This window comes from Onychomys torridus, chromosome 7 (genome assembly GCF_903995425.1).
Source record: "Onychomys torridus chromosome 7, mOncTor1.1, whole genome shotgun sequence".
In the NCBI taxonomy this organism is placed as follows: Eukaryota; Metazoa; Chordata; class Mammalia; order Rodentia; family Cricetidae; genus Onychomys; species Onychomys torridus.
In genome coordinates this window covers 82,768,436-82,793,203 of record NC_050449.1, presented here as the reverse complement: position 1 = coordinate 82,793,203, position 24,768 = coordinate 82,768,436, and the positions used below count along the sequence as shown (strand labels likewise).

The 24,768-nt window shown below is 47.5% G+C and overlaps 1 protein-coding gene across 1 annotated transcript in view; it reads right to left on the bottom strand.

Annotated features, from left to right (window-relative positions):
- Rasgrf1 (Ras protein specific guanine nucleotide releasing factor 1) overlaps nt 1-24,768 on the bottom strand; it is a 107,308-nt gene that overhangs the window by 58,540 nt on the left and 24,000 nt on the right. The window contains exons 3-5 of the mRNA XM_036192133.1: nt 19,819-19,966; nt 13,832-13,924; nt 10,185-10,438 (exon numbers count right to left, since the gene is read on the bottom strand). Of these exons, the coding sequence (XP_036048026.1) occupies nt 10,185-10,438; nt 13,832-13,924; nt 19,819-19,966 (495 nt within the window). The remainder of the gene's footprint in view (nt 1-10,184; nt 10,439-13,831; nt 13,925-19,818; nt 19,967-24,768) is intronic.

The following is a 24,768-nucleotide window of genomic DNA, read 5'->3' as shown; positions in this document are numbered from 1 at the left end:
GCCCACCACATGCATGGGTGGTGACTCCCTCTATGGAAGTCTTGGGCGCCTCCAAGTTCCCTGTAAGAGTTCGAACCATCCCCTCCCAAACTCCTGTTAACAGCAATATCTTGTCCTTTCCCATGAATTCATGGATGCTCTTCCTGCCATCTACCATGGTGTGTGTTTTCCAGAAGCTCTTGAATTAAGTTTGACTAGTTCCTGCAGAAGAATCTTCACCCTGTGGCAGCCTTACAAAAATGTATTATTTAGACAACCAGATTGAAAGTTGATATTCCTCCCTGGGGCACCAGCTGCAGAGCAGATTGTCATGTTAGCAGGCATGAGATAAATGTTGGCTTTGTAGGTCTCCATCAGAGCTCTGGGGTGGCCAGGTGCACTGTCAATCACTGGTACTATTTTGGAAGGAATCTTTGTGTTCCCTTAGCATTAGGTCTCAACAATGGATGTCCATAGGTAGATGTGCCTGGCTCCATTCACAGAGCACAGGTGAAGGAGGTTCAGGTTCTTGGCAAATCTGAACTTTAAGTGACTGCTGGCTTAGACCCCACGTCTAAGCCCTTAACGAGACAGCTCATTCGTTGAAGCTCTGAAGCCAGGAAGATGTGACAGTCTTCCATGGAGTTGCCCATTCTGTCTGGCTCTTTGGAGGATTGGCTGTGAAATGCAGCTGCCTTCATGGGTTAGCTCTGATCCTTCTCCTGGAATCTGGACAACTTACTGCAGCTTCCCATCAGCACCCGATGCTTCCCCTTGCATGCATGTTGGAGGACTGATTACTTTCTACAGCTTCTCACCTCTCAGCTTTCCCAGAGTTGAGAGCTGAAGCATCACTCTGGATTAGGTCATAGCCTCAGGCAATGCCTTTTTTTTTTTTTTTTTAAGCTTCCCTCTGGACTGCTCAGATCGTCTCTCTAACAGTTATAGGACTGCTAGCTTCCTTAGCATTTGTGTGTTTACTGGACCAGCACTTTCGTTCTTTTTAATAAAAATATTTATTTTTATTATTTTAAGTGATGAGTGTGGGTATGTGGCCATCAGTGCAGGCACTTGAGGAGGCCAGAGGCATAGGATTCCCTGGAGCTAGAAGATCTACAGGCAGTTGGGAACCACCTTAGGTAGGCGCTGGGAATTAAACTTGGGTCCTTTGCAAGAGCTGAAGGAATACTTAACCACCCAGCCATCTCCCCAGCCCTGAAGTAGCACTTTTAATTCCCTTCAAGGCCTTTCCTTTGCCTTCACAACTTGGTTAACTTCACAGCTTGGCTCTCAAGCCACTCCACTCTCAGCATGCTTTTCTCACTGAGAGATGTTTTTGCTTTTGATTCAAAATTGGATGCTTAGACTATGCTTCACTCACACACTCAGGGACCGCTGTAGAGTTATAGTTCCAATTTCAGTTGTTATCTCTGGGGATAGGGAGGCCAGAGAGATGGAATAATGGCCAGCTGGTGGAGCAGCCAGAACATACATGGCATTTTTCATATCAAATGCATCACCTTAAGGTTCATGGCACCCCAAACAATGAAGTCATAATATCAAAGGTCACTGGTCAGAGATCATCATAACATAATAAAGTTTGAAATTCCGTAAGAATTACCAAAATGAGAGAGATATAAACTGTGTTGTTTGATGGATATTCTCTGTGAAGGGTGCTCACAAGCCTTGCATCGTGAACAGTCACTTCTACTCAGCACAGTGGCAGGAACACACTGCAGAAAACAAGTCATCCCTCCTAAAAGTGTGGACTCTGAGAACTTCACCCTAACCTTACAAGCCAGAAATCACCATTGTTTCCCACCCTCTAAGAAAAAAAAAATCAGTGGTTTCATCTTGACTTCATATACTTAAAAAAAAAAAAAGTCCACTGTTGGTCTGCAGAGCTGGCTCTGTGGATAAAGTGCTTTCTGAAAAACTGTAGTGACCCGAGTTTGGATTCTTAGAACCCAAATAAGCTGGATGTGGTAGCATACGCCTGCAATCCAGCACTCCTGTGGGGAGACAGACACAGATATCCATGGCAGTAAACAACTAGGAGACCCTGCCCCAATCAAGGTAGGAGGAGAGGACAGGCAGACCCCAGAGTTGTCCTCTACCTGCACATGCGTGTACCCACAGTCACACACAGGCACCCACGTGATTAGTACATTTGTTAAACATTTTCCATGCACATTGGCCGTTTGCCTCCATTCTGGGAACTTCCTAGTGATGCTCATTCACTATTTCTCTCAGGATATTGAAACAATTCTCTCAAACACAGGTTTGACATGTGTGTACCTCATTATTCACTTCAGATTTATCAGGCGTGATGATGTGGCTTCCATTTTATTATGGGAGGTTCACGATTTTCTTTCTGACTCAACCTTGGACACCAGGTCTTTCCCAACTCCTACACCACATCCAGATTCACCTGCAGTTTATTTTATGTGAAAATAGTTAACCAGAACTTGCTTTGGTGTAATATGAGAAGAATGAGACCTTCCTTTTTGTTTGGTGTGCCAGTTGCCCAATTCAAATTAGGGTACCAGTGGTTTTGACTAAATTCACACACATTATTCAGGCCGAGTCTAGACTTTCTTTTTGATCTGATGACCTGCTGGCTGATTCTGGTCTTAGATGTTTTCATCACATTATACTACCACCTTCATATTCTCTCTCTCTCACTCTCCATCCATCCATCCATCCATCCATCCATCCATCCATCCACCCACCCACCCACCCATCCATCCATCTATCTATCATCTATCCAACCACCCACTCCTATCAACCTTTGTGTGTACGTAGTGTGTGCAAGTGTGCATTCATGCTTGCATGGGTGTGAAGACAAGTTGATGTTAGATGTCTTCCTCAGTTGCTCACCACTGAATTTATGGGGGCAGGGTCTCTCACTGAACTCAAAGATTATTTGTCTAGCTAGATAGCTTGCTTGGCTGATGACAGATGGACCACTGCACCCACCCAGCATTTGTGTGGGTGCTGAGGATCTGAATTCCAGTTTTCATGCTTGTGCAGCAACTAATTTACCCACCCAGCCATCTTCTCCTCCTCTTTATAACATATTTTAATTGAAGGTAGGGTGTGTGTGTGTCTTTCATTGTTCAAGTGAGCTTTAAAATCATTTTGTTAGGTTATACTATGATTAGGACTACATTAAATTTGGAGAATATTTTTGGTGAAAGGACATTTCTGATAGGGAATCTTTCTAATCTGGACACTGGTACCCTCCCCTCCCCTCCTCTCCCTCCCTCCCTCCCTCCCTCCCTCCCTCTCTCCCGGGATTAATCTCCACAGATTAAAAACTACCCGGACTCTGGACTCACTATCATGTTCCCATCGACTATGACCTCTAACTTACCCAACACAGCTACTCCTCCACCCTCAGCTTCCCTTCTGACTGAATGGCAGCTCCAGCTAGCCAGCTTCTCAGTCCCTCCACCTAACCCATCCTGTTGTAGACTCCACGCTCTGCTCTCAATAGCACCCACCTCTCCATCATCTCTGCCAGATGATTGCTGGTGGATTCCTCACTGGCCCCCTGCTTCCACTTCTGTCCCCAGCTCTCCTTCTCTCTTAACGCAGCAATCTTGAACATCTGAGCTGATTATCTGGAGTGGCCTTAGCTTGGCCTGCACTGCCTCTCCCATCCCCGCCGCCCCGCCGTGTGAAACCCCCACCCCCCACCCCCATCTGTCATACGGATCCATCCTTCTTTCTCACTTTGCTTCTGCCACTCTGCTTTTATTTCCGTCCACTGTACTCAAGTTTTTCTTGCCTCTGTTCTTGCATAGGCTGTTCTCCTGGTACGTATTGACATTTCTGGTTGGGAGAAGGGGAGTAAGAGGAGGGAAGAGGGGGTGGGAGGGGAGAGAGTGTAGTACTATACACATGCAAGTGTACTTTAAAATTCCTTTAGATTTATTTACTTTATGTGTATGGAGGTTTTGCTCTCATATGCCTGTGTATCCCATGCATGCCTTGTGCCCATGGAGTCAGAAGAGGGCATTGGATCCCTGAAACTGGGCTTATGGGTGGTTGTGAGTCATCACGTGGGTCCTGGGGACTCAATGTGGGTCTTCTGCAAGAGCAAGAAGTGCTCCTAACCACCAACTCTGGTCCCAAGTATGCTTTTTTTTTTTTTAAATCATTTTTTATAAGAATAATTGGAAAGCTTTCCATTTTATTCAGCTCTTTCAGTTTAGGTAAAAATGATTGATTTTATTCAGTTCTGTCAGTTTAAGTAAAAATGATTGATTCTTTTAAAATGCTAAGCTTATTGTGATTCTCTAAGGAGACTCTACAATAAGATTTTCTAAGTGCACATACTCCTTTGAAGGCGGAAAGCTGTGAGTCGTGTGCACAGCTCTGTCAACACATGGTCAGGTGCCAGACCAGACCCTGGTCACTCCACATCCAGGGCTAGCAGTAATAAAGTCAGAGATGGAGCTGCTGGCTGCCCAATTCCAGTGGGTGCCATTCACAGCCCACTCTGTGTCAGAGCCCAGCAGCTGTGTGGCCTGTGGGCCAAACATGATGCACCCCATCTTCGATGATTTTCACTTTCTTGAGATTATTGTTTTGAGGCAGACTCTCACTCTGTACTCAAGGATGGTCTGGAGTTCACCATGTACCCCAGACTGGCCTCAAACTCTGAAGCCTCCTGCCTTGGCCTCCTCAGGGCTGGCATTATAGGTATGTGCCACTATATCTGGTTTTTTTTGTTTGTTTGTTTTACATCTCCAATGATTGGGGGAAAGCCTCAAAATGATATTTTGTGATATGTGAAAATTATACAAAGTTCATATTTTAGTGTGTATAAATAAAATTAACAGGGACAGAACTGTCCCATGTGTTTATGTCTCTATTACTGCTTAGTTGCCCTGGGGAATGCATGATCCACAAACTCTAAAATATTTATTCTTTTATTAATTAATTTTTAGTGACTAATGCAATGATATTTTATGTGTCATTGTATTTTGCTCAGATTTGTCCCTTCATTAACCTCCTCTTCCTTCTCCTGCCTTCCACTGTAAAATAAAAAAACCTCATATCTAGCCCTTTGCTGGTAAATTTTGCTGGCCCTATATGAACGGTATCCCAGGAATTATGCAGTATGTAGCTATGATCCTGTCTTCACCCTCGGTGAAGATTCTAGACACCAAATCATTGTTTGGGCTTGTGGGGTGTCAATGGGTCAGGCACTTGTTTCATAAATACGATGATCTGGTTCAGATCTCCAGCACCCACATGGAAAATGGAGCATGGTGATATAATACTACAAGTCCAGCTCTGGGAAAGCAGACAAGAGGATCCTTGGTGCTTGCCAATGAGTAGCCAAATCGGTGAGATCTAGGTGTAGAGAGAGACCTTGTTCCAAAATAAAATGGAGAGAAATTGAAGGAGACCCCTAGTGTTGACCTTTGGCCTCTCACACACATGCACATACTCACACATACAGAAATGACTGTTTAAATGTAGTGAAGGCTCTGGCAGCAGAGGCACTCTAGGAGTCTACAGAGGGATAGATCAACCAATAGGTAGCAAGAGGTCCAGGGAATGGTGAGGGACATACCATCCAAGGAAACCAATGAAGACAGAAAAGCAGTTCATAGGAGACCTGCTTACCTGCCTCCTCCTTCAGTGACCAGGAAGGAGGCATGACCAAGGCCAGTCCAAAGTAGACAGTGTGGGGCCAGAGTTGGGCAGACATAGGCCTGTCCACTCTGCTAGTTATGGTGGCTTTGGTGCCCACTAGTCATTCAGACATGACAAATGGATTAGGGCATTTCTTTTCTCCACGGAGTTACTCATTGGCACAAACCAGGGCTTCAGGCAGTCAGTCACTGTCAATCATCTGAGTGATCATCAGGATACACCCCCCCCCCCCCCCCCCCCCCCCCCACCCCCCGTCACTCTAGTAGAGGATCCTCTTAGCACTATTGTGGCTTCCACAATCCGGGCACGGATTTTACTAGAAGGAAACTGCTCGATTCTATAGATAGACCATCCTAGCCACTCAGAGCCTGCCGCAGCTGCTTAAGGAAGGATCTTTCTGAGGTATGACATGCATGCAATTAACACCCTCCATGACACTGCCAACCTGGAGAGAGGTCTCTTTCGTCTCCAGGACCCTTCAAAGGAGTGTCAGTAAACTGAGTCACCAAATTGACATCAGGTTTCTAACGTGGTTGTCCATTTCCTCTTACAAGCAAGGTTGCTGGGCGTCACTGTGTGCAGACATGCTCTCCGGTAAACAAGCAGGCAGCCTCGCTCCTCACACGTGGTTCCCAGCCCTCGGCCCCATGGTTGAGGTGGAAGGCAGGCAGGATCAGGTTCTGGAACCTGTCCCCAAGGCACTTACAGTAGGGGAGGGTGGGACTCACATAGAGGGAGAGACTTCAGATGGAGGGGATATTTGGAGCCCCGTGCTGTGATCTATACTCACCAGGAGAGTGGAGTAAAGGAGAGGAGCCTCGCTTTAGGCACCTCTGCAATTTCACAAGGTGGCCTGAGAAAGCACAAGCCTTAACGTAAAACAGGACTAGGCTAAAATCCCGGCCCATGTTCCTGGTCGTGCATCTTTGAACACTTTCTAACACTGCTCTCAGTCCTAACCCAGCCTCCTGGGGGCATCCCTGAGGACCAGAAAGCACAAGGTCTGAACAAGGAGCCTGAGTCAGGCAGGTCCCACAGAGCACTCCCTTAGCGGGTGATCTGCCCATAACACTCAACTGTGCAGGGCTCTGGGTTGGGTTATGCTAGGGGACTAGAAAAGAATTCCAGCTATTTTTGTTTAGTTTTGTTGGTTGGTTGGTTGGTTTTGTTGAGACAGGGTAGGTCAGGCTGTCTTGGAACTCACTCTGTAGACCAGACTGGCCTCAAACTCACAGAGATCCACCTGCCTTTGCCTCTTGGGTGCTGGTACTAAAGGTGTGCCCCACTCCACCTGGCTTGTTTTCAATCTGACTGTTCTGCTCACAGGGAGCATCAAGCTTAAGACAGGGAAGATGTTGCTGTCCTTAGTGGGTCATGTTTCTAGGAGGGTGAACACAAGGTAGGCATTAGCTCTTGTTTGAAAAAGGTGAAGTAAGGAGAGAGAAGAAGCCAAGTGCAGCAGACGTGTATACACCAATAGGACCATGGGTCTTCCTCCTTAATGCACATTTGGCTCTCCATACCTCCTGGTCCCACACCCACAGATTCAACCACATACACATCAAAAATGCTAGGGAAAAAACCCCTGGGTTTGTAGGGGCTGGAAAGGTCACTTAGTGGTTAAGAGCACCTGCTGCTCTTGCAGAGGGTCCAGATTTAGTTTTCAGTACCTGTACGGTGGCTAACAAACCATTCATAACTCCAGTTCTAGGGGATCTGACACCCTCTTCTGACCTCCTATGGCACTGCACATACATGATACACAGATACACATATAGGAAGCACACCCAGACACATAAAGTAAGTAAGTCTTTAAAAATTGTGTCTGTAATGAATATGTACAGACTTTCTTATCATTGTTCCTAAATATTGTATCATAATAACTATTTGCATAACATTCTCATGGTTCCGGTTATTATAAGTGATCCAGTAATGATTTAAACATACAGGAGGCTGTGAGGGTTAGATGCACATTCTAGGCTACTTCACATAAAGGGCTGGGTATCTGCAGTTTTTGCTGTCTGCAGAGGTCCTGGAACCAATCCCTCAGGATTACTGAGGGACAGTTATACCGAGGCAATACAGTAAATTATACTGATTAATTTTCAATATCAAATGAAGTTTGCATTCCTGAAACGAGTCCTACTTAGTCTATGTTATTCCTTTCCTACACCACTGGGTTCAATTTGATACTTTGCATCCACACTCATGAGAGATACTGGTCTGTGGTTTTCTTTTCTCATGGTATCTTTGCTTGGTTTTCATATAAAAATAAGGTTGGTTTTATAACGGGAATGCTCCTAACACAGATATGAAGCTGATTTCTTCCAGGGCATGTTATTATGAGCCCTTGGGACATGCTTAGCTAAATGCTTTACACAAGCTCTATATCTCTCAGACATGGTCTCTACGATACAGCCCAACCGATTTTGAATGCTTGGGTTACAGGTATGTGCCACCACACCTTGCCTATAGTATGAACATTCAACCAAAAATTTCAGGTTATAAAAATTCTAATGAAGCTTGAGAAGTGGCCCACACCTTTAATCCAACACTTTAGGCAGAGGCAGCCAGATCTCTGTCAGTTCAAAGAGTTCAAAATTTGAGCCCAGCCAGGGCTACACAGTGAGGTCCTGACACCTTGCCCCCCCTCTCCCTGAACCCCACCCCAAAAGAGAAAGAAAACAAAACACCACAGTACAATAAAACCATGGAAAGACAAATAAAAGCAAAAAGGCAAAATTATCTCTTAGTGATAATGTTAAACAGTTACCAAAAGTTTACAATCATGGCCTGACCTGTTAGGAAAATACAAATATGACAAATTATGACTGTTGCCTTGTCCCCAGCGAGCGCTCTGATTCAGCTCCTCAAAGGTCTCAGGAGGCCAGAAGCTACTTCCTTCTGGCTGCCTGCATCTGCTTCTCTGCCCCACCCTCTGCCGTTCTAATGCCCCATTACATCCACTGTACCAGTCTCGCTCCACCCCCCAACTTTTGGCCGCTTCAGCCTACTCTCCCACCTGGGCATCAGACCCACACCTTGATGCCTCTCCCATCTCTTCATGGTGTCCCATAAGCCTCTAAGACTTGCCACATTCGTTTGGCGAAGTGGCAGATACAGAGAAAGTGACCCATGTCCCAAGTGTCCATGCAGAGAACCCAGATGAGGGCCTGATTTGTTAGCAAAATAACAGAATGAAAATTTGAAAAGGAAACACGTTTTGGGAACCCACAGTAGCACAAGGGAGCCACCTTACTCCTGGTGAGACCCATCTGGGAGCAACAGGCTATTTCTGTGTCTTCTCTTTTTAGTGCTTTTATCTAGTTTACAAAATTTTGTCACCCACCGGGAAAGTATAATCAAATCATCTCCTAAGAAAAGTCCTTTTAGAAAGAGGCTGATGAAGAGCAGCATGCAGCTCATCTTCTGAAGGGCTGTCAACCCTGCAAGAGGGCTGAGAGCCTGCACATGGCAAAGGGACTGTTTCCATAAGGTGAGGGGTGGCACAGTCCGCAGCAGAGCTCTGGCCGTTGAGAACTGAAATCTGAACCTGGCCTCCAGGTCACTGGGATGGCACTAAGATAAACAGCATGCCTCAGCTAACATCTGGGGGCCTCATTGGAGCTGTGGTTTGTTCCTGAGGAAACTCTCTGGTGGTATGGGAAAGTGGACCGTCTGAGAGGTGTGGCCTAGAGGGACTGACTGCATCATGGGCATGCTCTGGAAGGCGTTGGTGAGGGCTTTGCACTGAGGGCAGGGTCTTACAAACAGGAGTGGGCTGGTTCTGGAAAGAGTGGGATGCTGGAAGAATGAGGTGGGCCCCTCCTTCCTCGCTTGCTTCCTCATTTGCTGGGTGATGCCTCTATTTCAGGTGCTTCTGTCCAGAGTCTCTTCCTACAAGAGACTCCCAGAAGTCAAAGTAAACTCTTAAACTTCCAAAACATGAGGGCAAATAAGCTGTCTTTTCTTTTCTTTCTTTCTTTTTTTTTTCCTCTTCAGTGCTGGGGATATAATCGAGGGTCTCCCATATACTAGGCAAATGTGCTCCATCTGAGCTGTATTTCCAACCATTAAACAATAAAATACTCAGCTTCAGGTACTTTGTTATAGCCATCTGAAATAGATGAAGACTATTTTTAATTCTTAAATATAGAAAGTAGAGTTTCTCAACCATGGTAATGTTGGTATTTTGGGTGGAACAGTTTCTGTGCATTATAGACTGTTTAGAAGTATCCATACCCTTTGCCTATCAGATGTCAGTAACAACCTCCTCAAAGCTGTGTGGCCAAAACTGTCATTGATAACTGTCTTACCAGTGTCAAAAGGCTTTACATTTAGACTGTATAGGCCCCAGTTTATATTCCCATGCCATATGACCTTGGATTATTTCCTTCCTCTCTGGGCCTCGGATTCCTCAGCTGTACTTGGTGGGAAACAGATGTGGGTTTGCGACAGGATTCAGCTCAGCATATGTTTGTTGACCAATTCTTCCAGGCCTCCTTCCCACCTTTGCTGTCTGTCCTGCTTACCTGTTCAGGAAGATGCTGCTGACATCATCGTGTGTGATGGGAGGCTTCTTGGAGCTGGCAGCCATGCGTAGTGGGCGCAGAAAGTTATTGACAAGGATGTGCAGTTGCTGCACGTACTCGGCCTCAGCCTCCAGCATGCTGAACACCACCTGGTTCCTCTTGCGCATGCTGTCGGCATGGGGAGACCGGATGTAGTCCTGGATGACGGTCTTCCACTTCCGCCGGCACAGCCAGCCCCGAAGGAAGCTCTGTACCTGGTTAAGACCAGTGGGGGAGATTTAGGTTAGTATCAATTACTCTTGTTTTTGTGAACTGTGAGCAACTCACGGGCAGGGAGCAGAGGTCAGTCAACCCTGGTGCTGTGAGCTCAGGGAAGAAGAGCTGAGATGCAGAGCAGGCTCTGCTGCCTGTAAGATGCTGAGTATGCTCTTTGGACCCTCTGAGACAATTGCCCTATCTGTGAAATAGGGAGCAATCAGGGTATGGACTCTAGGGCCTGCCCCAGCCCGCTGCATTTTAACAAGTTCCCTGATTGCTTTGGAAGAGCGGAGAGGAGGGAAAGTGGGCCGAAAGTTTCCACCCAGGGCCAGCGTGAGGAGAAGGGTTGCTAGGCTGTGTTTGGGCATGGTTGCGTCTTGTCTAATGACTCTTCAGAGAGCCCAGAGGTTTCAATTAAAGCTTGTCTGGAGAGGGTAATTATCAAATTGAACAGAACATGGCAAATCTGCTCATCTCCAGCTCTTCAGTGGCTTCTGAGCCCCAGTGCCAGGCGGGAGCCTCTCCCAACTCAGCAGGGAAATGAGCCGGGCACTTGTTCAGTGGCCTTGAAGGTGGCTGAGAGAAGTGGCCTCTGACAAGTGGCAGGAGCTTGGGAAAGGGTCTTCACTCACGCATGTGCATAGACACACACACACACAGATACACACACAGAAACACATATAGAGAACACAGACACACATAAACATACATACTACACATGCAACACACATACACACAGAAACAGAAACACACACAGATACATGCCAATACATACATACACATACACATAGCCACACGCACACCTACACAGACATAATCACACAGAGATATATACACACAGAGACATTTACACACAGACACATGGCCAATACACATAGACACATAAGGACACACAGATGTACACAGATATACTCACACAAACAGGCATGAAGACACAGATACAAATACACACACACATGTACTGGCTAGTGTTATGTCATCTTCACATAGCTAGAGTCATCAAAGAAGAGGGCCACAAATGAGAAAATGTCTCCATAAGATCGGGCTGTATTCTGGGAATCTGGTGCCTGTGGTGTGATACCTTGCACAGCCTTGGTGCAGTGGGAAGGGGCTTGGACTTGCCTAGGCTCAGTGTGCTGGGTTCTGCTGACTCCCCATGGGAGACCTGGATTTAGGGGATGTGGGGATGTGGGGTGGCTTGGGAAAGAGGGCTGGGGGGTGGGAGGACAGGGGATCTGTGGATGGTATGTGGAATGAGTAGAAAATTTCTTAATAAGGAAAAAGATTTCAAAAAAGAAAGGAAAAAAAAAAAAAAAAGACCAGGCTGTAGGCAAGCCTGTAGGACATTTCCTTAATTAGTGATTGATGTGGGAGGGCCCAGCCCTTTGTGGGTTGTACCACCCCTGGGCTGGTGGTCCTAGATGCTATAAGAAAGCAGACTGAGCAACCATGGGGGGCAAGCCAGAAACAGCACTCCTCTATGGCCTCTGCATCAGCTCCTGCCTCCAGGTTCCTGCCCTGTTTATGTTCCTGCCTTTGCTCCCTCAGTGCAAGCCAGATAAACGCACCCCCACCCCCAGTTGCTTTGGTCATGGTGTTTCAACTTAGCAGCAGAAACCCTAAGACAATACATAAATACACACACATAAAGACACAGGTACACACACACACACACACACACACACACACACACACACACACACACAGTTGTCCTCAGCTGCACAGGTTTCTAATCCAGGGTCACCTACCTTCTGCACTCTTTGGGCTCCTGGGATGTGGTCAAGCTCATGATCTGCACAGGGAGGGCACAGAACTGGGGCCAGCATACAGGAGTCTATACTGACGGGCACTGACTGTGGACAACAAACCAGCCCCCAGTGCAGACTCACCTCTAAGGACGGGGAGGCATTTGTAAGGAAGGGAGGGGGTCTTTAAATCCCTAAGAAACAGATATGGGGGTGGATTTCAGCCAGCCCCTATCAAATGCTGCAAGCAGAAAGGGCTGCCCTGAGTTGAGGGGTGGGCAGAGATGTTCAGGGGCCGTAGCAAAGCCAGCTGTCCCTGCCTTGGGGGGACCTGGTGTCAGATCTTCCTGTTTGCCTATGTGGACCTGACAGCTCCTGTCTACCCATGTGGCTGGCTTGGGAATGGGAGAGGACAACCTCTTCTGCCTGTGGTTGACATTGCTAACTCTGTATAGGACATGGCCCAGGCTGTTAGACCTCTGGCTTCTCCAGGAGGCCACATGCTCATGTACCTGGGAGCATGGGCTTGAGAACTGTGCCAGGATTTGAATGTCTCCCTGCAGGTACTTAGCCGTGTCAGCTTCAACATGTTACCTGGCCTCTCTGTGTCTCAGCTTCCCCAGATATGAGAGGGAGACAATGATCAATACTCAGAGGCTTTTACTGAGGAGCCACTTAATCTGCATCAAGCTCCCAGAATAGCATCTGGCACGTAGAAAGTGGCTAATGAATGCTGCAATTTCTATTTTTGAGAAAGCAGATAATCCAGATTTCTGCGTGAAGTGTTTAGCTCTTAAAGCACTAGCAACAAATATAAATGGGAAAATATACATGGGCTGAAAGCCATATGCATCGGGGAGGGCAGGTCTTGGCCTGTGGGATATGTTTGCAGTTTCTGGTCTGTGTGGCATGGGGTCCTTCCTGCAAACCAGACAAAGAAGATCTTGTTTCATTTGTTGTCTTCAGGGTGAACCAGCCCTCTTGTCTTGAGTTGTCTGGCAAGATGAAAACATAGCCAGGCCCCTTCCCTGGCCTGTGGCACTATAGGGTGGCCCATAGTATTGTTACTACCCTGGTTCTTGGGTAGGTTCTTGGCACTTTGTCAAATGTCTTTCCCCTTGGGAACTCTGTTAGAACCAAAGCAGGGGCCGACTGTGGGGCCTTTGAAGGCCTGCTCCCTGCTGAGCCCTGCTGGGGAGTATGCAGTTGTGAGGTGTGTGTGTGTGTGTGTGTGTGTGTGTGTGTGTGTGTGTGAGAGAGAGAGAGAGAGAGAGAGAGAGAGAGAGAGAGAGAGAGAGAGAGAGAGAGAGAAGTCGGGGAGGTAGATGACAAGCAAAGAAGCCATGATGGAAAGATGCCTGAGGAGCCTTGGTGAGGCTGCTGCACTGTTCTGGAGGAAAACTCTCAAAGGAGACTCCCTAGACCTTGGTCCTGACCCCATCTCTTCCTTCCTCTCCCTTGTCTCTATAAAATGGGGCTAGATCACTTTCACTCACAGAGACAATCAAAAAGTATGGCATGACAGGTGTCAAGAGGCGAGTGGCTTCTGGTTCCGTCTCTGGAACTGAGGGGACTGGGTGAGTGGCATGCCATAAGGATATGTGGGGTGGCAGGTAGACACTGCCAGCCAGGGAGGGTACAGACCTTCTTAATTTTCTTGATGTCACTGTCCTCATCATTGGGGGTGACAATCTGGGTGGACTGGATGCGCTCATTGTCCTTGAGCAGGGATGCAATCTGCAACAGAATCACAGGTCAGTAGTGGGTAGGGGACACTGGCCAGCAGGCAGTGGCAGCACCTGAAGCCTGCTTCCTCTGCCACAAGAGTTGACAGTATTCTGCCTAGCGCTTTGTCCGAGAACCACACAGGTCCCAGATGCCCATACAGAAGTGCATTCTGCATTGGAACAAGTCTACCTTGGATATTTGGGACCATCAGAGTGTGGACAAGGCCCTTCTAGGTGTGAGGTGGTGGCTATAGCCTGATTTATGATTTTCTTCCATGTTATGCAAACCACAGGTCCCTTTTATTTTTACCGTGGTAAGCTATATAGGAAGATAAAAGTTACCATGTAAATCTTTTTTTTTTTATGTGTAATGTTGTATATGTATGTGGTGTGTGCAGGCAAATGTGCACTTGTATGTTTCTGCATATGGGGGTCTTTCCTTGATTACTCTCCACCTTTAAGTTTTCAGACAAGGTCCTTCATTGAACCCGAGCTCATGAATTCAATTAGGATGGATTGCCAATGAACACCAAAGATCCTCTTGTCTTCACCCTTTCGCCCAAGGCTGGGATTACAGGCATGTCCCACCATGCCTAACTTTTTACTTGGGTTCTAGGGATCTGAACTCAGGTCCTTATGCCAGCGTGGCAGGGACTTTAGTGACTGAGCCAGCTCCCTAGCACCATCAATCATTTTTTAAACAAAGGTTTGTTTATGTACACACACACACACACACACACACACACACACATTTGTGGAGGACAGCTTTCAGGAACCCATTCTCTCCCTCTACCACGTGGGTTTCAGGATTGAATTTACATGTGCCTTCACCTGTTGAGCCCTCCCACTGCCCTCCCAGTGAACCATTATTCGATGCCTTGTTTGGAGGCATCCAGTCTATTTGTAATGTGCAGCCAACATTACCATTCCTCCCTGGGGGCTTCAGATGGAAACTCTGTAAATCCTTCCTCCTCCAGCTGCTGACACACATCTGTGCTGCTTCCCACATCTGTGAATTTTGCACCAGGCAGCTCATGTGGAGTGACTTGGTGTTTGTTTAGCACGGCACCCTCAGGGTTCATCCATCTTGTAGCCTATGTCAAGTTTCCTTCATACACACCATTATTATCCTTTGTTCTCATATATCCCCTTCCTCCTGTCCTTCCGTGCCCCCTGCCCTGACACCTTCAGGCTGTTTCTCCTCCTTCCCCCAGACAGTCTGTCTTTGTGCTCTTTTATTATATGTATCCATCACCCACTTTCCCTCCAGTTCCCTAGGATTTCATCTTCCTCTCTTGTGATCCTCTTTTGGCTTCATAACTGACACACACACACACACAGAGAAACAAACGCACATGTATGTGATCTTAAATCTAGATTCCACAGATGAGAAAACGTGCAGTATTTGTCTGATTCTGGCTTATTTCATTTAATGCAGTGATCCTCAGTTCCATCTGTTTTCTTGTAAATGTCATTATTTTATTTTTCTTTATGACCACATAAAGTTCCACATGTGTTATATGCCTTTCCTTTTCTTTCTTTCTTTTTTTTTTTTTTTGTGCCTTGTTTTCTTTATGCATTCACCTGCTGGTTTCATGTCCTAGCTATTGTGAATACAGCCGCAATATACATGTACAGTATATATATATATATATATATATATATATATACACACACATATATGTATGTATATGTTTCTCTGTGGTAGGCAACACTAGCTCACCTGTAGACTTTGGGCTGTCCTTTCTCTTTCCAACAAAAGCACATGGGGCAATAAATCAGATCAAGGTGGTGGCTCAGAGTATAGCTCTGGTGGCTGGCGTCTCTCCTCTCTGGGTTACCCTGAAGTACTTCTTGGAATCAAAGTCTTCTTTGGAGCTTAGCTATTTGCCCAGAAAGCTAAGTTAGCTCCCCAAATATCCAAAACAATCTCCATTTGTCTTATTTGGGGATCATAGAGAATCAAGAGCAAGACGAAGGACAGGCATCCAGGAGCTGGGGACATCGTAAGTTTGTCTGAGACTGTCCCAGAGGACAGGCCAATGATCATCTTGTACTGGGGCTCACATAGTAAGAAGAAGGAACTTTCTATGGAAGGAAAGACACTTCTCTCTCCCTGCTTTGCAGAGAGTTCTGTGGCGTGGTTAGAGTGGTCTCATTCTTTACAGCTCTTGGTGGCTAGCATAGGACCCAGCATGCAACTTGCCCTTGTTAGCTGTAAAAATAAGTGAGTCAAAAACGGATCAGAGCAACAGTGACCTCAAAACCCCCAACCACAGGAAGCTACAGCAGTCACTGAGCCCAGCACATCTAAAGGCAGCAGCTCAGGGAATTCTATCAACACAGCTGCGGGCAGGCTGCTCCCTCCTCAGAACATGAGGCTGGGTGCCCTCGAGGCCACGTGCCGAACCTCACAATGAATGGCTCTCAGAAATGAATCACTGAAGCCTTTGGAAGTGGACTGAGCAGTTGCAGGCTCTCCACTGCTAGGCTGCTCAAATTACCCTGGCTGGCCTTCACTTGGAGAGTGTCTGAAAACAACTAACTGGAATGTTCAGTGGAGAGACCCGCTTGCCTGTTCTCTCCTTTTTTCCCCCCCTCTCTGTGCTACTTCCTTATATTTTCTCATCAGTTGTTAAGCTTTGAACATTTACATGTTGAAATAAAAGGCGAAAGTTTTGGCCTGTAGTTTAAGTGTTATAGTGTACACACACACACACACACACACACACACACACACACACACACATACACACACACTCAGTGGCACGCAAGCACAGAGCTCTGGGTGAGCTCAGAGGCTTCTGTGCCTGGGTCAACACATTCCTCTTGGCCTGAAGGTCTTTACCTTCACTCCATCCTGCTTTTCTTTGCCAGTTTTGATATGTGCACAGAGGGAGGGGGTGATGGTTGGGGGCTAGTCTGCATTTAAAACTGATAATGGGCACTGGAGAGGTGGCTCAGAGGTTAAGAGAACCAGCTACTCTTTCAGAGGTCCTGAATTCAGTTTCCAGCATCCACAGGGTGACTTATTACCCTCTGAAACTTCAGAACCAGGAATCTGATGCCCTCTTTTGACCTCCTTGGACACCATGCCCACACATAGTGCACAGACAAATATACAGGCAGAACTCATACATGTAAAATAAAATAAATATAAATGAGAAATTTAAAAATCAATTAAAAGTTGCAGCATACTTCTGATAGGCCTTCTATAGGACATTCAATCAGTGGGGACCAGGGCAGAAAATAGTCATAACCAAACCTCACATTGTGCTGTGATGCTCAGTGCTCAGACAGCCCTCACAGTCTTAGAGACTTTAAAATTCCTTTGTTCACTCATTTTATCTATTTGTGTATGTGGTATATGTGTGCAAGCATGCGTGCATGCCTCTGGAAGTCAAAGGATGACTTCCACCAGTTATTCTCTCTTCCATCATGTGACCTGGAGATTAAACTCCTAAGGCTTGGTGGCAAACGCCTTTATCCCCTGAGCCTAGAGGATAAAGCTGGGAATACAGTTCAGGAGAGTTTGAAACTTGGGTTGTTGCGGAAGTCTTAGGCTATGGCCTGTAGCAACTCAATTTTCTCCTTGCTCTCCTTCGGTCTCTACCAAGCCCATATGTCTCTTTTGTGTTCACCCCATCTGAAAATCTCAGTGGTGTCTTGGTGTTGGGCTCTGTGTCAGTCAGGGAGCTGCTTGGATTATTGGTGTGTACTACCAGCTGGGAAGGTGAGTCAAGAGGTTCATGAGGCCAGTTGTGGAAGTTTGGATAGGTATGTCCCCTACAGACTCATGTGTTTGAGTGCTTGGCCCATAGGGAGCAGCATTATTAGGAGGTGTGGCCTTGTTAGAGTAGGTGTGGTCTTGTTGGAAGAAATGTGTCACTGTGGGGGTGGACTTTGAGATCTCATAGCTCAAACTATGCCCAGAGTGGGACACAGCCTCCTTCTGCTGCCTGTAGATCAAGATGTAGAACTCTCACTTCCTGTCTGCCTGCATGCTGCCATATCCCACCATGATGATAATGGGCTAAACCTCTGAAAATGTAAGCCATCCCAATTAAATGTTTTTCTTTATAAGAGTTGCTGTGATCATGGTGTCTCTTCACAGTAGTAGAAACGCTAAGACACCAGCCTAGGCTACATAGTAAAGAGTCCTCTAAAACAAATGCCCAATAAGGCATAACCAGTACAGTGGTATGTATCCACTGTGAAGGGCAGAGAATTTGATTGGAAATTTTGCTCTAAATTCCCACCAAATGGGCCTTTTCCTACCAGGCTGCTGAAATTACAGACACACAGGGAGCATTGTGTTGATCTTCAGAAGCCTTGTGAGAGAGCCTAAAGCACATGCTGGTCAGGAGCCCCATTAGGAGGTAACAGTCCTTGACAGTATTTGGCTAGGTGGGAAACATGGGATTGAGAAAGTCATGCCAAAAAAGAGCAATAGCATGAGCAAAGGCCAGGGGGTAGGACAGTAAGGTGCTCTGGGATGCTGGGTGGTACTAAGTGACTGCACAGTCCTGGTTAGTAATTGGATAATGGGGCCACAGTCCTTCCCTGGTCTCTCTCTCTTTGTGTGTGTGTGTGTGTGTGTGTGTGTGTGTGTGTGTGTGTGTGTGTGTGTGTGTTTTGTGGTGGCAGCTCTGTTTGGATTCAGGAAGCTCTGCTGGGCTATCACAGATCTCAGGGCTTTTCTCCAGAGTTGGCTGGAGCCCAGAATGAGCCACCTGTGTTAGAGGATAATTTTGGGCTAGCCTCTGGAAGACTGTCAGAGGCTCTGTACAGAGTAGAAAGACTAGCAGATGGATGGGAGCCTGTGTTCCAGTTCGACGACTGTCACTTCTTAGCTGTGTGTGTTTGGACAAGTGACCTGAGCTATCTGAACCTGGCTCCTCCTGGCTTATTCCTTTGGGATGGCAATGGGGGCTGATGAAGGAGATGTGTCTGAAGTCTTGTTGTAGGGTTAGAGATGGGTCAAAGGTGGAACTCCAGTTCAACATGAAGTTGTAAGTCAATATTGCTGCTGATAGAGAGCTTTGCTGTTGCTGTATAAGATGGGGTTGGTGGCTGTGAGTCTCTGAACTTTCTGGACTGGACTGGGAGGCACTGGGCTATAGCTACAGGTATGGGAAGGGGTTCTGTACACAGAGAATCCTGCACGCAGGGCTTCTAGCTCTGCAGTTGATGCCTGCAGGTTCTTCATCCTTTGCTGTTGGGATTACATTTTTTTTCTTTGAGTGGAGCCTGATGGGATCAGGGAGCACAGCCTGGGGATTGCAGGCCTGGATCACACAAATCCTCACCTCTCACTGTACCCTTCTTAAGTAAGTTAGTGCATGTTTTTTCTCCACATCCTGACATCCAGGATGCCACATGGGCTTCTAGGAAGGATGCCTGAGAGCCTGTGCTCCCAGGAGTCAACAGCATCTCCTGGCATGGTAGATAAATGCAGGCTCTCATTTGGGAGTTCTAGAGTTGCTCAAGGCCTTGGTAAACAGCGAGTGGCTAGGCTCCTGGAGGTGTATACAGGACTTCTGCCCCATGAGACCACACACAAGGAAAGCTTGATGGCATGTCGTCAGGGGCAGACCCTAAAAGCCTATGATTGGCCATCTGACACTTGTGTATCTGGTGCAGGCACAGAGAAAGCCCACAGGAATGACTCCAGCTGATGCTGCCCTCCAGAGTCTGAGGCTGACAGTGTGTCCTTGCACCCCCTAATAACTTGTCCATAAACATCCTCATCACCTGGTTCTGTCGTAGGAAAGAGCCTACATTATGTGAAACAACTCTGCAGCAGAGGGCTGGGGAGACACACATCGGGCGGCCCTTGGTAAACACAGAGGCAGGGTGAGTCAGGGCTTTGATCCGGTCTGGGGACCCCTGGTTTGCAGTCACCTCGGCCTTCAGTCGCTCAATCTCGATCTCGCCGTCTTCGATCTGCCGTCGCAGCTGCTTGGCCACCGTCTTCTCTGTCTCTACTATCTGCAGCAGGTGTAGGTACTTCTGCATGAGCGCCTCGTGCTCTGTGGCCAGTGTCCTGTAGCTGTGGACAGAGGTGCATGGCAGGTGAGATGCTGCCCCCTTCTCTGGGCCCTGCACACCCCATTGCACACCAACTTCTGGTTGCTTTATTTGCCTGGCTTTTTTTGTTATGCTCTCTGTCTCTCTCCATCTCTCTCTATCTCTCTCTATCTCTGTCTCTCTCATATATATATATATATATATATATATATATATATATATATATCTGTCTTTGTTTCTCTCTATATATCATATGCACACACAGACACACACATTCTCTTTGTCTCTGTCTCTCTCCCCTCCCCCTTCTCTCCCCCTGGGTTGTTGTCTAGGTAGATAGGCATTTTGAAACATACCTGCCCGTGGGCCCCCCCCCCCCAATCTCCCTAAATCCACACTTCCTCTTAGGCTACTTCTGAGATTAGATGAATTGTCTTGGTGGACTCCAGGGATCTTCTCTCAGCTCCAGAGCTTCTAGTAGCATGGTGATGGAAGGGGAGACTCTGTGTGCCTAAAAAGCACTCAGTGGACACTTGCTGTATGCAAGGGTGACTGCAAATGCATGCATCAGGCCTTGTGGGATATATGAAGGACGAGTAGGCACGGGCATCTCACTGTTCTTTTGGGGGATGCCTGAAGACTGCACAGGACATAGAAATGTCAAGTGGCGAGTCACAGGTTCTTAGTGAATGCTAAGAAAGAGGGGGCCAGCAACAAGGGCTCTTCTCACGGAAGACTTCCAGAAGGTCCTAGGTAACACACCACCAAGTTGGAGCTGAGGTGTTTGACTCCAAACATAGTTCCTTGGGTACATACCCTCTTTAGGGCAGCCCTGGGTAGGGAACTTGTGTTGGCAGTAATTGATGATGAGATGAGGTGGTTAGGTGGCACCAAGTCAGAGACAGTCTCAAAGGATAGGCAAAGCGGGGGAGAAGGTATCTTATCAGTTTCCCAAATTAATGCATGGCACACAGATGGACAGAATGGCAGAGTGGGAATGGAGGTAAGAAGTGGCTTGCCTGAGGTCACCACACCACTGAAGAGAGAGCCCAGTCCCCTATGTTCTTGGTCTGGGCCTCTCCATACTGCTCTATGGTATGAACAAGACCATCAGAGTCCATCAGAGCTGTGGAAAGATAGATCTGATCCCATGAAGAGGCCCAGTGGGCAGAGAGGCTGGGAGAACAGGACTCCAGTATCTCAGAGGGAGTTGTCTATCCAGACGGGGTCAAGGTTAGGGAAAGGGAAGGACCATGGAAGGGAAAGGTTAGAGTTCCCAGGGATAATACAGTCTGGGTCTATATCCGTATGTTCCTCAAATTCTTCCTCTTGTTTCAACCCACCATCACCTGAGAGCCACCCCACCCCTTTGCCTTTCCTCTCTCACACCTGCCCATTCCTCTGTACTCTTGCCCTCTCCTCGCTCAGCAAGGTCTGTGTCTCCTTTCTTAGTGGTAGTGAGGGCTGCTCCTTCTCATCCTTTGATTGGCACAGCCTGGGATGTCCTATATGCCCATCAAACCCCTCTGCAGGGTGTCTTTCAGAACGAACTGCCTCTGCTCCATCACACTCCATCCCAGCATCCAGAAAAGGCTCAAGTCCCGACCCCTTTAGAACGAACCCAGCTGTCCCTCGTCCTCCCTAACTCTACCCATTCTGTCAAAGTGATTGGACCGAGACGGTACGGCATACGGAAAACCTGCATTTTGATGTGTTTGTGAGAGGGTTTCTAGAGATAGTAATGAAGGGCTGGGAGGACTTGCTTGAACAGGGAATGGTACTGTCCCGTTGCTGGAGGTCCAGAAGGAACCAAAGGGGAAGAGGGAGGAGGCCTTCTAGCCAGGACGTTCTCTGTCAGCCTTCTGGTTGCCACGAAAGGAGCAGATGCATTCTGCCACCAGCTCACTTTGTGATGGTCTACCCTACCGCAGTCAACAACAGAGCCAATGGAGGACCATGACCAAAATCCACTTTCCTTCCTTAAGGTTGTCCTCTCGGGTATCTGTCGCCTTCTTTCCCACTTGTTCAGCGTGGCTTATTGAAAGAGCCGCTCCCCCAGGGTCTGCTAGCACATTCTTTACCCCAGCAGCACAGCATTGGCTCTTAGCACCCACAGAAACTGCCCCCCCTCACGGTCTGGGGCCACCCACTGTCTCCTACTGGTGAGACTAATGGAATGTGAGATTGATTTTAGTCTGCCAGCTTCTGGTATTATTACCATGCAGCCCTGCACACAGCTGCCAGTGGGGTCAAGCTGAGGAGAGGGGTCTTTGTCTCAGCCTCAGGAGCCTGCCGCATGAGCTCACAGAGTCTCTGTGACCCTCAAGGTTTGAGGTGAGACCCAGGAAGCCATGATAAAAGTAACCTTGCAATAAAGAAGGGCCATGCCAAGGTGCTTGAAATGGAAGAGTAGCTGCAGAAGGCCCTGTTCTCTGATGATGCCAGAAGATGCCTTCTTGGGAGGAGGCTGGCTGCAGCCATCCATATCCTGAGGGTGGGGTGATGTAGCAAGAAAGGCTTGCTCCATCAGGCTCAGGACACCTGTGAAGGGATCCTGGGAAGAAACTGTGGTCCAGAGAACTGATCTCTGTTCTTAGCACTACCCTTTCTTAAGTAACAGGCTGTGAGAGATGCTGTTCCAATATAACACTATGGCAGTCTGGGTGCTTCTCTTGTGAAAATGAACCCAGACTCGAAGGGCTTTCCAACTTCCTAGGATGCTTAATTGTCTTCACTTGCAAGCAAAATTCAATTGAGAGCAAGGAGTCTGTTTTCACACCATCTTGCCTCCCCACACAGGGGTGCGAAGCACAGCTTCTTCATTAGTCTAGTCTTACTAATGGCAGACACCCCAGTGCTGCAGGAAGGAGGAGTCTCAGCTGCAGGTTATCTGCCTTCCTTCCCCATTCCCTTCCCTCTCTTTATCCTCCTCTTTCTTTTCTCCTTTGTCTTCCATCATTCTATCGCTTCTTTCCTGTCCCCTTCGCTGCTCCTCCTTCCCTTCCCGATGCCCCTCCCTTTTGCCTCCTTTTCTCCTTCTCTCCCCTCCCCTCCCCTCCCTTCACCTCACTCTCCTATTATGCTTTGAATGTGACGTCTCTTGTGTCAGAAGATAAGCACAGGGGAAGCTGGGGCCAAGAACAGCAGGGCTGCTGCAGAGATTAGACTGTTAAAGAGCCGCTGGACAGGGGAGATGGCTCAGTCAGGGGAGCACCTGCCACTCAAACGTGAGGAACCCCAATTAAAAGTAAGTAAATTAAAACAACAACAACAACAAAAATAGGCCATGATGGTGTATGCTTCTAATCCTAGCACCGGGGAGGTAGAGGTAGGCAGATCTAGCCTAGCCTGCTCCAAGGGCTCCTGTCCGGGGAGAGACCTGGATACGCACGCACGCACGCACGCACGCACGCACGCACTCATGCGGCCAGATTCCACCCATGATAGACTCAAGGACATTTGAAAGACCTTGCTTTGAGCTGTCACAGGGAGCCTATGGAAGTCCTTCCCTACACCAAGCCATTAAGTATTCAGAGGTGTAAGCCAAGCCGATGTGGCTGCTGCTGGAGCCAGCGGCAGAATTTGGTGCTAGCCATAGGATACTGGTTTCAGGGGCGTGCAGAGCATAAGTGTTGTGGGTCTCAGAGGTTTCCACCCAGATTTCGAAAGAAGGCCCGGTAAGCAAGGCAGGATGGGAGGGTCAAGAGTCCCTGAAAGGGTGAAGTTTGAGAGTTGAATATGAAGCTCTTGGAGCCCCCAGGAGGCCGCAAAGGCCAGGAATGGGGGACATCTGACATGGAGAGTTTTAGGAAGTCAACAGAGCCTTCTGAGAAGTCCCGTTGAGGAACTGGGAGTTGAAAGACTGCCTGAGGTATGCAGAGAGGGAGAGGGGCCATGGCTATGTAATAAAGATGGTGCACTTCTAAGATGGCTGGCTTCTCCCTTACCCTCCTGACTTGAGACAAAGACCTGACAGCTTATGGGCTTTTTGTCCTGTCAGTAGGGCCCCCTGCTGATGGACTGGCTCCAGGAATCCCAGGCTGCAACAGGACATGTTTACACAACAGCTGTAGGACCATTAGCCATCCTTTCTTTCTTCAAACTGAGCAACCCTATGTTAGGCAAGGTACTTTAAAACACCCCAGTCCTCAAGAGAAGCTGTGTTTCAGTTTCCCTGTTCTCATTCCGCCTTGCAGAGAGTCTTTTCTCTTTGTGCTTGTGGTAAGTGCCCATTTCCTCACTTCTGGTACAAACCTTTCTGGACCACTTGTGATAGGAACACCCTTCACTCCCCAGCTCCCCACTTCCTCCAATTGGACTTATGCTTCCACAGTTCTACTACCTCCCAACAGTCCATTCAATGATGAATTCATCCAGGGCCAGTCCTCTGATTAGGTCAGAGAACCCCCTGTTGCAACCCGTTGTGATGGAGATTTTTTTTCCCCTGCCCTTTGATTCTTTAACTGACAAAAGAAATGAACCTGGTTAAGACCCCTAGATGATAACAATATAAGCTACAGTCAGAAAAGACTACAGGAAGTAGGACTTTCCAAGCCTGTTGGAGCTCATACCATGCCCCAGATCCTGTATATGCTCGTGACATGACCTGGATACCCAGACATGGAGCTCCATGGTATAATGTTTGTCTACTTGGGTGTTAGCCTCATTCTTTTTTCTATGTTTCATTCCTCTCTTTGGAAAGGGGAGGGTTCCTATCATTGTATGTTAGAAGTACACAACTTCCTTTTTTATTTTAAAGGTGTTCATAGCTATTGCTGCCTTGAGTCACTGAAGAGTTTCAACTTAGCCTTCTGAGAAATGCTG